We start from the raw sequence: 15,868 nt of genomic DNA, 5'->3' as shown, positions 1-15,868 counted from the left end.
ACACTGATTGAAAGTTGAACACGCAGCCCAAACTTCAAATTTTCTGAACACGCAGCCCAGGTTAAATTTGCATGTAGCTTATTTCGCTTCATCGGCATACAGCCCATTTCATCTCATTGGCACATAGCCCATTCATCTCATTGGCACACAGCCCATTTCATCTCATCGGCACACAGCCCATTTCATCTCATTGGCACACAGCCCATTCATTTCATTATTGACACATGTATTCATTCTGAATGCAGGTTGGTTCCCGCAGTGTGTGGGGGTATGGTTCCACCATCGTGCGGGACTGGTACGCTGAGCTCCCGGAGGGTGTCCGAGACTTAGTAGACTTGGCAGGGTTCGGGCCCTTCTGCATTGGGTTGTCACGTTGTCCTGCCAGGAGGACACTGATGGCAGCCTTGGTAGAGAGATGGTGGGACACCACCAACTCCTTTCATTTCTCTGCTACCGGGGACATGACCATGACGCCTCTAGACTTCGCTGTGTTGACTGGCTTAGACATAGGAGGTTGGTCCATCCCTTATGATGAGGATATGGGCGAGTGGGAGGCCGCTTGGATGTATCTATTGGGGGCTCGCCCGCCTGTTGACAGGGTTTCTGGGAGAGTCCGATACACTTGGTTCTCTTCCCACTTCCGGCGGGCGGAGATGGTGCCTGAGACTCCCGAGGAGACAGAGCAGTATGCCCGTGGTTTCCTTATGTTCCTCTTCGGGACTACCCTGTTCGCCGATAGAGGGAACACAGTCGGGCTATACCTGCTGAGCGCTCTGGTTGACCTATCACAGGTCCATCGATATGACTGGGGTGGCGCCGGCCTGGCTACCCTTTACTTTTATATGAGCGCGACCTCCCGCGGGCGGGGCGATTTACTTGGCGGCTACTGGAGAGCCTGGGAGGTACTTTTCTGTCCTCTTTATTTACATTTCTGCTTTTCATTACTTGTACATTGCACTCACAGCGCACTTTTACAGTCTGTATTTTGCTCTCAGCATTTCGTACTTACATTCTGCACTGCTTTTCTCAGCTATGGGTCTATGTATACTTTCCATCATTAGCCCCAGAGTTGGAGGTGGCAGGGGTTCCCATGACCCCATACTCACTGGTGTTCGAGGGCCCGCACCGGCCGAGACCTCGAGAGACCCTCCTTTACCTGCGACAGTACTTTGACACTGTGCGACATTCAGAGGTACCTCAGAACTTTCAGTTCCTTTCATTTTCATCTTTGATTTGCTCTGCATATTCTCAATTTCTGATTGGTTTATGCATTTATCATCCGCAGATCACATGGCAGCCCTGGGTATCCCTGGGTGATGGTCTCCGACTTCAGTATACCGGAGGGTCGGACATCTTCCAGTATAGGGTCCTGCTCGAAGGGCCGGTTGGCAGGGCATGGTTTCTGGGGGAACGCTTTCTGGGCCAGGTATGGGGGTATCTTTCTTAGGATCCTCCCGCAGTACCCCCAGTCAGTATGCGGACTGCTGACAGGCTCTCTTACTCGGAGGTAGTCGGCGCCATGCTGGGTAGTGATGCTTTATTATATATTGAGGAGGGGGACTACGCCACTTACCGTCACATATATTTGATGCCTCCATTGACGGGAGCTCGTATCCCGATGATGAGGCCTGCCGGTATGTCATCCTCGGGCCAGGCTCAGGCTCGGGCTGCAGACGCCCCTTCTACTAGCAGGGCTGGTACATCCAGAGGTGGGAGTAGACCGGTTCCTCCGGTTCCGTCGACTTATCCTCATCCTGGATGGCCAGATATGCCGACTGAGTTGATGGCGTGGCAGTATGGGGCTATCTCTCCGACCCCGATCCCACTAGAGCCTCCGATGCCCAGTGATCGATACGCCATTGATCCTGACTCACCGCTGGTATGCTCCACTGTTTTTCATTCATCATTCAGATGTTTAGACATTTTTTGTTCACTGATGATTATGAACTCATTTTTGCAGCCACCGCGAGGGTACATGGAGGAGGTGGTTGGACTGGTGGCCACACTCAAGGGCATGGTCCTGCGTAGGGAGGCACAGTTGTCTGTCGCGGGCATTCAGGTACCCTTCAGTTTTCTGGCATTTATCATACTTCTAATGACATGCTGATTTCTACTGCATCGATAGACTACTTGTGTAGAGCACATTTGACACACACCCCACTTGGACACTGCATTTACATGCACCCACTTTACGTAGCCTTTGCTTGTATCTGCATCTGATGTATATATTTGGACTGATGTATTTGAATTGAACTCTTTGTTTTCAGATGCCTTCATGGTCCGGTCAGCCGCAGGCCAGGCCACCTGGGCCTCCTTGGGGAGCTGGGCCATCTGGGCCTTTTCAGGGAGTTGGGTCACCCGGGCCTTTTCAGGGGGCGGGGTCATCTCGGCCTTCCCGAGGAGCCGGGCCATCTAGGCCTTTTCGAGGAGCTCGAGGAGGGCCTGTCCGCAGACGCAAGGTTCACGTTGTAGAGGTGGAGCCTGATGAGGAGGAGGAGGACGCTGAGGAGGAGGAGGAGGCTACCGATCGTCAGTCAGAGACATCTGCTGAGGAGGGGGGCTCCGGTTTTGGTTCGGGGAACAGAGGTGAGGCTGAGGGGGATCTTGAGGATGACAGCTTTGACTCAGATGATGATGATGGTGCGGAGGTTGTCCCGCAGAAGAGGATGAGGAGTGCTTCTCGTTCCCGCTCCCGAGGACATTGATGTTGCTATTTCCTGCTTTATTTTTCTTTTTGCTAGTAGTTTGTAGCACTTTGCACATTGTTAGGCAGTTTTATTTTTTGTAAAACTTGTACCTTTGTTTGTTGTAAAGCATGATGAAATGAAATAGCTTTTGAAAAGGTGTTTGTATTTTAAACTTTTAGCATCGTATCGCATCATTTATTTTGCACAAGAATGAAATTGAATGGGAATGCGCATTGTGTAATCACCAAGTCAGGTAGTGAACCGACGCAACAAACTAAGCAACTCAACTTACTAAGATATAGCAGGACCTTAGGAAGTTTACAACTCGATAAGAAAAATGCAACAACGTTGACAACGCAAATGAACAAGACTTTAACAAAGATTGTTTAAACAGAGAACAATGGCTCAAAAACACGAAACACGTCCGCTCGACAAACAACTCGATAAGCAAAACAACAACTCGATAATCAAAACAACTCAATAAACAAAACTCAGCAACAACAGAGTGTACTTCTGATGATCTGGGCACCGGAACGCATCCGAAACGGAGGGAGATGAAGGCCTTTGACTCTCCCGTTGCATGGAAATGCTTGGAACTCTCCCTCGAAGGGTAAAACAGGGCCAAGAGGATACACTGCAGCATTGCCGGCCATCTTTGGGAGCCGGCCGGCCAATTTTGTGGAGAGAGACAGCTGGCCGGCCATTTTTGTAAAAAGTAAATGGCTGGCCAGCTAGAAAAGGTGGCCGGCCGGCCAGCTATTCCTGCAGCCTCCTGGTTTTTGACACGTGTCCCCGTGAATAGTGTTTTTCCTTCTATAAAAGCCTCAACTTCGGGAACATTCATTTCATCTTAGTTTTAGACAAAGATGGAGGCGTTTCTCGCAGAAAATCTCATATCTTGGATCTCTTCTTTGGATGGCTCGGAAAAGCTGAACTTCCGGGGTTTCGGCTTGAATGCACTATTCACGCTGAGTCGTACTCCGCTACAGCTCCCTTTTCTCCATGCCGCGGCAAGGTTCTGGAATCCAGTGACGCACGTTTTTAGCTTTGGCGGCCAAGAGATGTGTCCCACTTTCGAAGATTTTCAGGTTTTGATGGAGTCTGAATGCTCTGAAGTGATCTTGCCCCAGCTCCGTTTTGGCCATGCTCAGGCTTTAGGGCGGATGTGTGGGCTCACGGCGCATGACGCTCGATCTCTGATCTGCAGTGGGGAACTGGACATCCTCGGCTTGATTCATCGTTTTTCCGATGCCGGTGACCGCAGCAACCATTATTGGCAGGGTTTCCGGCAACACGCCCTCTGCTTATGTTTGTTGTCTCACTTTCTGCTTTCCTCGGGCTTCGGCGGGGCTAGCATTCGCCTGATTGAAGTCGCCCAAGGCTTGAGAGAAGGAAAGAGCTGTATTGCCATGACCTTGGCCGAGACACTGATGGGCTTAGATTCTGTCTATCGCCGGGAGGCAACTAGGTTTGCCGGGAGTCCACTGCTGTTGCAGGTAATGTTTCCCACCCGATCTCACATATATATTTGCTCACATCACTCAACCCTCAGGCTCGGTTTTTCTCACAAAACCCTTGTCTTACTTTTTCTCTCATCGTACATCTCTCTGTTCTTTATTCTCTCATTTTCCATCCCTCCCCTAGGTATGGTTAATGGACAAGTTGCAGGTTGTGGACTCTTGCCCGGCCTATTCAGCTCGAGGCTACTTCTTTCGGCAGCGCCTAGTCAATGCTCTTGACGAAAGGTGGTGGTTCGATTGGATGTGCAATTTGTCCACAGACGGCATTGCTTGGCGTTGCCCTTGGCTCAACCTCCCGGCAATGAGCTATGGTATGTCCCGGCTGATTAGGATCCAATTGATTGGTCTAACCCACTGCGTATTCTATTTTCCGTTCCGGTTCCTGCGTCAGTTTGGTCGTGATCAGACCTGCCCACCGGAGGGGATTGAGTACCCAGCCGCTTTCCCGGTCCGGGGTGCACAGCTTGCCCGATATGCCACAGCATGGAGGACTAGAGAGCTCCTGGCCCCTGCTCCCACTTTCAGTTGCACTTTGTCCGATGAGTGCTTGGATTGGCTCAATGAGGAGGCACAGGTTGGGCCTAGCTTGGCATCAGATGCTTCGTCCAGCTCTAGGAGGGGACGCAGAGATACTTGATTCAACTATGCCCCAAATTTATTGCTTATTTAGCATTTTCAAGTTTTCTTTATGAATGTACTAAAAAGCAACCTCGATTATAATGCAAGAGCAGGAGAACTCAGTTTTGAAATCAATGAAATTGAAAGTTGTGGTACTGAAAATTTTCCGCTTTTGGTCCAAAAATGGTCTTAGTCGTAAAAAGATTGATTTGAACAAAGTCAACTTTTATTAAAACTTTTCAAAACTATTTTCGATGTGGATCAGAAATGGACACGCCGAAGATCTGTCACTGAGATGCACAACCCCAGATCCCTACAACTGGAAAGTTGCCCCTAGTCTGAAGAACAATGCGGCACTGCAAAGCAACGGAAAGTTGCCCCTAGTCTGAGTAACTTTGCACCGTCGCGGCAACGGAAAGTTGCCCCTAGTTTGAACAGCACTGTACCGGAGATCGCGATAAATGCTGATGGATAAAGATGACTGAGATGATCGAAATGGACAGAGTTGATCGGGGAAAAGTTTATGGCTGAACTTCGAGGTGAAGTTGCCTACGTATCCCAACGATGGGAATCAAGCCTTACGTAGTTCAGGCTCAGGTTCACTCGAGTATTTTCACTCTCCTTTTGCGCTCTAACTTTTGCCAAGGCCGCCCTTTGCGGGTTTTCAACCTTGCGAGCTCAGTTTTTATATTTTCTAATTTTTTGTGCTCTGACTTTTGCCTAGGTCGCCCTTTCGGGTTTTCGGCCTAGCGAGCCTCTCAAGGATAGTATTTCTTCAACTTGTCCATATTGATCGGTTGTGAGAACTCCAAGCCATCTAGATCCATCAGAACCACAGCCCCACCTGACCAGATAGCTTTGATAATGTAAGGACCAGTCCAATTGGGTTTGAACTTGCCCCTTGGGTCGTGGATGGGAGCTCGGTTGTCTTTGAGCCCCAAATCTCCTTCTTTCAGATTCCTGGACTTAACCTTCTTGTTGAAAGCCCGGGCAATTCTGCGTTGATAGCCTTGGATGTGGTACAGTGCTTTCAGTCTTCTTTCATCAAAGAGCATGAGTTCTTCGAATCTGCTTTGCTGCCAATCTGCTTCGGCTATCTGGAATTCAGCCAATACTCGTAACGACGGAACCTCAATCTCGATGGGTAGAACAGCCTCCATTCCATAGACCAATGAATATGGAGTTGCTCCAGTAGAAGTCCTGATTGAAGTCCTGTAGCCCCACAGAGCAAATGGCAGCTTGTCTGGCCAATCCCGATAGGTTCCCACCATCTTCTGCAGTATATGCTTGATATTCTTGTTGGTGGCCTCAACCGCTCCGTTGGTCTGCGGCCGGTATGTAGATGACTTATGGAAAGCCACATTGTATTTCTCCAACAAGTCTATCACTTCTTTCTTGAAATGGGAACCATTATCTGAAATTATCTCGTTTGGCACCCTGTAGCGACAGATGATGTTGTTTCTGATGAACTTTGCGACGTGCGACGCCTTCAACACCGCGTATGATTGGGCCTCGACCCACTTTGTGAAATAATCTATCGCTACTAGGATAAACTCATGCCCGTTTGACCCCTTCGGGGTAACAGCTCCGATCACATCAATTCCCCAGACTGAAAAAGGCCATGGCGAAGTCATGTTGTACAGTTTTGACGGCGGGATGTTCATGCGATTTGCATGGATTTGACACTTGTGGCATCGCCGAACAAAACTAATACAATCCTCCTCCATGGTTGACCAGTAGTAGCCCTGTCTGAGGATCTTTCTGGCCAGCATTACTCCATTCATGTGTGCACCGCACTCCCCCCCATGGATGGCTTCCATCAGGCGTTTCGACTCTTCAGCTTCTACACAGAGCTTATGCATTCCCAGATGACCCCTTTTGTACAGCTTTCCCCCGCAGATAATGAACTGAGCAGCCATTCTTCTGATGGCCCTCTTATCTTTGACATTTGCCCCTAGTGGATATGTCTCCTTTTCCAAGAAGTTCCAGATGTCGTAATACCAGGGGTTGCCGTCTTGAACCTCATCTATGGCGGAAATCGACTCGTATGCTGGCGCAAACTTTTGATCAATAATGACTGGACGCATCCGGACTCCGGACGGGATGTCTATCATAGAAGATAGAGTTGCTAATGAATCTGCAAACCTGTTGTTCTCTCTTACAAGGTGGGTGAAATTTAGCTTCTCAAACCGAGGAATTAGCAGATCCAAGGTTTGGTGGTAAATTATCATCCTTTCCTCCTTGACTTTCCAATCTCCTTTTGCTTGAGACACAACAAGGTTCGAGTCCCCAATGACGTCCAACCGTCTTGCCCCTAGTTCCAGGGCTACTTCCAGGCCAGCAATACATGCCTCATACTCTGCTTCATTGTTGGAAACTTTGAACCGGAGCTTGAATGCTAAAGGGATACGGGAATCATCAGGCGCTATCAGCAACACCCCTATCCCATACCCATACTGGTTTGACGCTCCGTCAAAGTACATCGTCCAAGTTTCATCTTCGACGTGCAAAATGGCTTCATCTGGGAATAGATACTCAACCGCTTCATCCCCCTCAACCGGGTGGTCGGCAAGGAACTCCGCTACCGCTCTCCCTTTTACTGACTTGCGCGTTACATACTTCAAATCAAATTCGGAGAGCAACAGCAGCCAACGAGCTAGCCTACCCGTAAGTGCTGGTTTCTCGAAAAGATATTTGATGGGATCCAAACGCGAAACCAACATTACAGAGTGAGCTAACAGGTAGTGCCGCAGCTTCCTGGTTGCCCATACCAAGGCCAAACAAGCCTTCTCCAGCGGTGTATAGCGGGTCTCGTAATCCAGCATCTTTTTGCTCAGATAGTAGATGGCTCTTTCCACTTTGTCTTCTGACTCCTGCGCGAGCATGCAGCCCATGGTAGTCTCAGTTACCGAAAGGTACAATATCTACGGTCTCCCCGGCTCTGGTGGTGACAACACGGGTGGGTTCTGTAGATACTCTTTGATCTGCTCAAAAGCTGCTTGACATCGGCCGTCCCATTGGAATTTCTTTCGTTTCTTCAGGAGACCAAAAAGTGGTTCACAAGTCAAGGTTAATTTAGAAATAAACCGTCTTATGAATTGCACTTTACCCAGAAAGCCTCGCACCTCCTTTTCAGTCCTTGGTGGTGGCATTTCTAAGATGGCCTTGATTTTGGAAGGGTCGACCTCGATGCCCCTTTGTGTAATCAGAAACCCTAGCATCTTCCCTGCTGTAACACCAAACGTGCATTTCTGGGGATTCAGTCGCAGCCGAAACTCTTTGATCCTTTGAAAGAATTTTTGTAAGGCGGTGTAGTGGCCCTCTCTTTCTTTGGACTTGACAATCATGTCATCCACATACACTTCGACCTCTTTATGGATCATATCATGCAATATTGTAGTTGTTGCCCGTTGATACGTAGCTCCAGCATTTTTCAACCCGAATGGCATCACTCTATAACAATATGTACCCCACGGGGTAGTGAACGCAGTCTTCTCCCGGTCTTCGGGTGCCATTACTATCTGATTATAGCCTGAGAAACCATCCATAAACGAAAGCAAGGCGTGTCCCGCCGTGAAATCCACCAATTCATCGATGTGCGGCAAGGGGAAGTCGTCCTTCGGACTGGCCCTGTTCAAATCTCTGAAGTCTACACAGACCCGAATTCTGCCGTCCTTCTTTGGCACCGGAACAATGTTGGCCAACCAAGTTGGATATTCAGATACCAGCAGGAACCCTGCGTCAATTTGCTTGGTGACCTCTTCCTTAATTTTGAGAGCCCAGTCCGGGCGAATCCTTCTGAGTTTCTGTTTGACAGGGCGGGCCTCAGGATCAAGAGGGATCCGGTGCTGTACAATCTCAGGATCGATTCCAGGCATGTCTTCGTAGGACCACGCGAAAACATCTTTGAAATCTTTTAATAAAGCGACTAAGCGCTCGCGCTCCTCTGAAGACAACGTGGGCCCGATCTGGACCAGCCGCGGGTCCTTCTCAGTACCAACATTCACAGTAGTGATTTCATCCATTAAAGGTTTAACAAATCTTTCCTGCTCTTGATCAATTAATCGTTGCAAAACTGGGGGAATTTCTCCCTCGTTGTTTTCGTCAAAATTTTGAAAATCCTGATTTAAGCAATAAATCAAAGGCACAGAAAAATACTCAGAAACCACATCCACATCATTCTCATTAAATATTTCCAAGCCGTCAGATTCCTCTGTTACAACAGACTCAAAAGAAAATGAAAATGACGACCTAGACAGGACTGTGGCATCCGGGTTATCACCCCCAGGAATACCGGACTCAGACTCAGTCGAGCTGGAATCTGATTCCGACGCATAAGATTCGGTAGAATCAGATTCCGGCTCACTACCTGACCCGGAGCTGCTAGATAAAAAGCCTTCTTCATATTGCCAGATGAGAGAAGGTGAGATAGATGCATCCAAGATCGGCGCTAGAAAGCCCGCAGCTATTTCATCTCCAATCACAGAAACCGAAGAGTTATCCCCCAAGCACTCTTGGCCGATCGGAGGATCTGATAGTAGACTCGCCAGTGCTATCCCCATTTCAAGCTCTGTGCCCTCAGGATCCACTGCTTCACATTGCTCAACCTCAGTTGGTGGGTCTGTCTGCGCTTCGGCAACGTCATCCCCAGATAATTGTATGTCGAAGAAGATTTCAAAACCAGGCACGCGCGTCCCCTCCGCGTTTAGCCATGGCTCCGGGAAGCCGCAGAATGGAAAATCTTCCCCCTCCCGGACGAAGCGTCCGTTTAGGGTACCCCAGATGGGCCTATGCATTAACTCAAATGGCTTCCCGGCCTTCTTTGCCCTGGCCCTTCCGGCCATTTCTTTTCCTTTTCTCACCCAGTCCTCTTTGGTGGGCAGATAACCCAGTCCAAAGGCGTGAGGGTTGTGTGGCACTTCGGCCAACACTGAGATGCCCTTCCGGCCGCTTCTCCCTAATCCCATCCCAGGGGTATGTTTTAGCTTGTTCATGAGGTAGATAGATTGTGCACTAACATACATGCCCTCATTCACAGCCATGACATTCTGCACCACTTGAGCCTCGGCCAAAGTGAACCCCGATAAAAACACATCCTCCGTGCCGTGCTCAATCTCCAAGACAGGTGTAGACACTTCCGGCGGCGGATGGATTGATGAATTCCCGAAAACGATCGCTACCTCTTTCCCGTGGGGGTACTTTAGCATCTGATGTAGAGTGGAAGAGACTGCTTTGACCTGGTGCAACCACGGTCGCCCCAAAAGTAGGTTAAAGGTTGCGGGAATGTCCAAGATATGAAATTCGATACTGTGTTGTCCTGGACCAACCTTGGTTTGAATTTTAACAGTCCCCATCACTTCTCTGCTGGTATTGTCGTATGCTCTGATCACTTGGGTAGTTGGGACGAAGTCCGCGGGTTTTAACCCGATCGCATATGCCGTTCTGGTCAGGCAGACATTAATTGCAGACCCGGTATCAACAAGTACCACCGGTATCCACTTATCTCTACATTCCACAGAAATATAGAGAGGTTTGTTATGACTTGTGCCCTCAGGCGGTAGCTCCTTGTCCGAAAAGGTTGATGCCGGGGAACCTCCTCCCAGAAAAACCAGCCCAACCAGCTGTTCAAGCGTGGTGTCTATGGAGAGTTTGGACTTGTCCATAGCAGATAGGACAGCTTCTCTGTGTACTCGTGATGCCATTAGCAGTCCCCAGATGGAGATGTCTGCTTGTATCTTTTTTAACTGTTTCAACACAGCTTCATCTTCAATCTGCTTCTCCTTCTGTTTCTCCGCTTCTCTATCCTTCCCGGATGCCTCGGGGTTGGTCCAGGTGTGGGGGTTTGAAATACCGCCCACTTCTCGTCATGTGGTCAACCTCATCGAGGTACCAAGTGTCATCCGGTTGATTATTCCCCCAGTCTTCATCCGTGTGGGCAAGACATAAGTCATCGTCTTCCCACCACATTCCATCGGCAGCCAACAGACACCTGTCTGGCTCCGGTTTAGTTGTACTCGCAGTATTCCCTGTCAACATGCTCGTAGCATTCTCTATCTTCGTGCACGCAGCACTTTCAGTCCCCTCAGGGCCTTTAGCTTTCCTAATTCTCTCAGCCTCCTCGAACTTTTCTCGTTCCAGCTGCATCAGTACAGCTGTTTGTTCAACATTTTTCGTATCCATAATGCCCATGTCTCGAGCGGAATTCTTAGCACCGGCGCTCTCCGGCGATACAACTTGACTTTCGGCCATTCCGGCCACAACTGATACTTCCGCCCCTGCCGGGCTCTGTTCTGGTTGGGCTTCCCCCACTGCATCTGGTTGATCCTCGAGCCATCCAGTGGCCTCCGCTGATCCCTCATAATCGTACCAATTGATTGACGCATCCCCCAGTTCCTGGTCATCGAGAAATTGCAGGTTGGCAAAGTCCTCCTCTACGGCTGTCAGATCATCTGCCCATAGCCCAGATCCATCCCCCTGGATCATGCATAACTCTCCTGTCTCTGGCAATTCTATACCTAGCCCAATTCGGCTCGTTGATAGGATGTACTTGCTTGGATCATAGGCTCCCCCAGCAAAATTCTGTCCAGTCCCAGATTCAACAATCTCATTCTCTCCCAAAATCTGCCCTGCCCTATCTTCGACGGTTACCACCATCGGTTCTGGTTGGGTTTTAGAGATGTCCACCATGCACAAGAAGTCAGTGCAATCGGGAAGGAGCACCTCCGGCTTGGGTAGGTGGGTGGGCGTAATATAGATGCTAGGATCGTAAGATGCGACCCCAATCTGGATAAAATTAATTCTTTTGGGAGGGGGAGGTTGGTTATGTGGCGGGAGAGGGTTGGTTGTGACATTGGGTTTATCAGGAGGCGCGATCACCTGTTTGTCAATAAGATCTTGGATCTCATGACGCAATCTGTAACAACGGTCGGTGTCGTGATCGTGTTGTTGGTGATATGCGCAGTACTTTGCTGGGTCATAAGAGGAGGGGAGTGGATTCGGTAATGGCTTTGGCTCCAGGGGTTTTAAATGATTTTTTCTGATCAATATTCCCAGAACTTTGGTCAGGGGCATATATAGTGGGGTAAAGGTTCTTTGGCCTCGCGGTTGGAATCTGTTGGTTTGTGTGTTGCTTCCGGACGCGCCGGAGAAGGGTGTGGCAGCCATGGGCCTTAGAGGAGGAGGGGGAGTGGTGGTGACCATACTAACTTCCGAGACTCTCGTATTTGCAGCGCCACTCGGGCCCGCATTGTTGTTACGGTTAAAGGTCCTCCTCGGTTGTTCCCTGTCGTGGTCAAACAGACCTTGTTTCATTGCGTCTTCGATTTGCACCCCCATCTCATGTAAATCTGCGAAAGTAGGGAAGGGGACTACAATCATTCTCTGCATCAACTTTGGGTGGAGATTGCGCACAATCATCCGGATTTGATCTTTGTCAGTGGGCCTTAAAGTCATCATTGACGCTTTTGCCCTCCATCGGATCACAAAGTCTGAGAAAGTTTCCTTGGGCTCTTGCCTTGTCGTTTCGAGATCACGGGTTGTGATCTCGATCTGAGTGTTGTATGAATATTGCGCGACAAATGCCTCAGCCATTTCATCCCAATTCTTCTTCACTTCATCTTGTAACTTTGCGTACCAATGGGAGGCCACACCCGACAGGGTTCGGCCGAATAATGAAAGCTTCTGTGGTCGTGTTAGGCCCATTGGCCGCAAGATGTCTGCAAACAGTCGGATATGGACCATGGGGTCGCCGGTCCCGTCAAAGCGGTCGATTTGTGGCATTTTGAACCTATCGGGGAGTATTACGGCCTCCTCGGTATATCCATCTTCGATATCCGGCATAGCCTTGACCCCTTGGGATTTCTTGAATAGCTTCTCCAGTTTGCCCAATTTCAGAGCTGTATGATCAACCTCGACCTCGAAGGGAGAGTCCGGGTGATTGGGTGTATGGACCTTGGACAGTTGTGGTGGAAGCGGGGGCGGAGCTGGCCCCGTTGGAAGATTTGTGTCCTCTTGCAGATTTTGGATAGTCGGCACAGTATTCTGGGTGTTTGGAGGAGCGTTCTGAACAACAGGTGTCTGCTCAGGTAATGGAGCCCTTGCCGGAGGAGGAATTTGTTGTGAAGCAGATGCTGTATTCTGTTGTTGCAGTCTGGTAATCAGCTCAGCCTGCTGGGTCATAATTTCGGCCTGCTGCTTAGCGAGTTCATCTCGGCGAACAGCATCCTGCTGCATGGCCCGCATGGTTTCCTGCATTTGGCGCATCATTTCCTCAACTCCTGTTGGTGCCGTCATACTGTTTTGATTTGTCTGAACTACTGGCAGATCTGTCTCAATGGGGATCTCAATCCGACTGTCCACTGATGGGGGAAACCACTGTTCTGGTGATCTCTGTTCAGATACACTGCGCTTTTTCTGCTTCCTTCTAGTAATAGGGGGTAGAGAATGGAACACTGGCTGTCCGTCGATTAGATCCTCAGATCGATGGAGTCGACGACCTCGTGTCCAAAGTGCTTGGGGAATGCCTGCTGGGTTGGAAGCAATTGTGCTAAAACTGACCTAGTAAAAGATAAATAAAGCGAAATGGAAATAAATAAACAGATAAACGGACAGCATAACAGCTTAAAATAAAATGCATGACACACAGTCGGGCATAATAACACACAGTTGATAAGCTGAAAACACACTGTCCTCAAACACTGATTATTATCCCTGTATCACTGTCCCCTAAAACAGGATCTGATATCCGCAGATAGCTGATTCTCAAATACTGGCTGATGCCCGCAGGCCTGATACCCATAATACTGAACTGATGCCCGCAGGCCTGATGCTGACAATACTGAACTGATGCCCGCAGGCTTGATACCCAAACTCATATACTAATCTGATGCCCGCAGGCCTGATACTGTCAATACTGAACTGATGCCCGCAGGCTTGATGCTGTCAATACTGAACTGATGCCCGCAGGCTTGATACCCAAACTCATATACTGATACATGCATTCCTGTAGAGACGCACTCTAAAGCACATAACAGACAAGTGAGGGCCAAAACACCCCTATGTTGGGGGAGGGTTTTCCTGTCCTATTTTGTTAGGGGCTAGGGTTTCACTACGCACGCAGCGGTTTCAAACAACCTATAAACGGGTAAGCAACCTGTCCTAATTTGGAATGGTCACTATGGATCCGAATATGCACTAGGTCGGATGGTCAAAGAGGGTGCCCCGGTAAAACCGGGGTTTGTGTTCCCATACTGGCAGAGCCCACAACCGGTCAGCCTTATGGTCATGCCTTGACAAGACAAGCCTCCGGAAAACCGTTCAGGAATAGCAGATGGCAAACACGGTGTCCTAGGCGCACCAATGCAAATGCAATGCAAAGAAACACACAAGTGTAGTCAAAAACAGATATCATGAGTTCGAGTCAAGTTCTCTAAATCCCCAGCAGAGTCGCCAGAAACTGTAACAAGCCCGCGGGGGACCTCGCCACAGCTCGGACTCGACTTTTGTTAGTCACGGTTCTAAGTCTGAACCAAAGAGTCCAAATTCGGCAAATCGTTTTAAGAAAAACAGATTTTTGAAAGAAGTGCCAAACATGGACTGCTTTGCCAGATACAGAGTCGCCACCTAAATATTTTATTTTGGGAAATTTAGGAAACCCTGACTCGGTGCCAAAAGGCCACGTGTCCGTCATCACCAAAGTTGCCTCGGCTCGGGAACTTGGGTACGATTGGGGAAGGTCACTTCGTGAGCACCCCCGCTCGCCCGGTCATAGACCGGCCTCTACTAACCATGATATCAATTTTTGAAAACATTGTGAGTTCTTATTCCGGTTTATTAGCCTAGGTTACTATGTGATGCGCACAACATACAAATATAGACCGGGTCGCCTGAATTGGAACGAAACATTTCATGCTTGTTTTTTAAAATGGTTTGCTACCCGCAGGTAGGCTTTAAAACATTTGATGATTTATTCCAATTTAAGTAACCCAACCTTCACCCACAGGCATTCAGGCAGTTATATCAGATAAGCACATAGCCTCATGGTAAGCATGCTATTCATGGCAGTCACTCACACGCATGCAAGGATGCTAAAGCATAAAGCTTACCGAGTACTCCAAGCCAAAATAGGAATTCATTAGAAATCATGCATGATCCTAACTATACAGAAATGCCTAATGCAACACATGCAAAATGCAATTATAGCAGGCTCGGCTATTCTAAGACGGCATATGAAATGTTACAACTATCATGTATTCAACTTTGAGATTGAAAGTACAATGCAGTTAGTATGATGCGCCGAGCCCGGTGCATGCAATACAGATGAATGAATGCAAACATGCTGTCATACTGTATGCTAATTTAAATATGCCCTAATCTAACCATCATAAGCGGATAAATAAAAGGGAGAAAGACGTGGGGTTGGAAGACATACATCACACTCACGCACACTTATTACAGTTGTGCCCTCGCGCAGAGGGTCCGAATAAATATACAGTCCCGAATAAAAGAATATTACAGTCCAAAATATTACAAAATCCTAATTAATTAACAAATTAACTAAGAAAATAAATAAAACTGGCATGCAAGCCAGGGACTGCCTTGCTTCTGATGGATGATGCATGTCCGGGTTGTCTTGCGCGGAAATCCACCGGAATGCCCCAATTAGCCTCTGTTTACACCTGTTATTCTTGAAAAGCGTGCCAAGTCCCGGAAAGTTGCTGATTCCTGATTTTGCTGCAACAGAGAGCAGGAAAGGGGCATAGCAATGTATTTTCACAAATGTATGCATGTCTCGATCCTCATGCCACCAATCACGCATACCGAGGCATGATGGCCGAGGAGTCGAAATGCACAACTCAATATAGGATGAATGCACATGAAACTACAGCTAAAACCTAACTCCATCATGGATAATCCGGAGTGTCGGTGACTGGGGAATTGAGACACGTTCCGTCACTCGAAGTACGAAACGCACCTCGTTTCCCGTGCCCGGGCTAACTCCTATTCCGAACATGATGCAATATGCATGATATGCATGAAATGCGA

At 48.6% G+C, this 15,868-nt stretch overlaps 1 protein-coding gene across 1 annotated transcript; it reads left to right on the top strand.

The window, feature by feature from the left end:
* Positions 1 to 1,414: 1,414 nt before the first annotated feature.
* Positions 1,415 to 3,470, top strand: LOC145822031 (uncharacterized). Its single transcript, XM_082918604.1, has 4 exons — positions 1,415 to 1,879; positions 1,961 to 2,059; positions 2,268 to 2,648; positions 3,456 to 3,470. The coding sequence occupies exons 1-4, from the start codon at positions 1,475 to 1,477 to the stop codon at positions 3,468 to 3,470; spliced, it is 900 nt and encodes a 299-aa protein (XP_082774730.1). The 5' UTR covers positions 1,415 to 1,474.
* The last annotated feature ends 12,398 nt before the right edge of the window (positions 3,471 to 15,868 follow it).

This window comes from Camellia sinensis, chromosome 3 (assembly GCF_055761805.1).
Source record: "Camellia sinensis isolate YWXY chromosome 3, ASM5576180v1, whole genome shotgun sequence".
Classification (NCBI taxonomy): Eukaryota; Viridiplantae; Streptophyta; class Magnoliopsida; order Ericales; family Theaceae; genus Camellia; species Camellia sinensis.
The sequence above is the reverse complement of the archived record's forward strand: the minus strand, read 5'-3'. Positions and strand labels throughout refer to the sequence as shown.

What these genes read in the sequence shown, in the direction of transcription:
- LOC145822031 (XM_082918604.1), top strand. Translation starts at nt 1,475, where the DNA reads ATGCGGACTGCTGACAGGCTCTCTTACTCGGAGGTAGTCGGCGCCATG. An exon ending in TTGATCCTGACTCACCGCTG is followed by an intron (nt 1,880 to 1,960) that starts GTATGCTCCACT and finishes TCATTTTTGCAG; the next exon opens with CCACCGCGAGGGTACATGGA. An exon ending in TGTCTGTCGCGGGCATTCAG is followed by an intron (nt 2,060 to 2,267) that starts GTACCCTTCAGT and finishes CTTTGTTTTCAG; the next exon opens with ATGCCTTCATGGTCCGGTCA.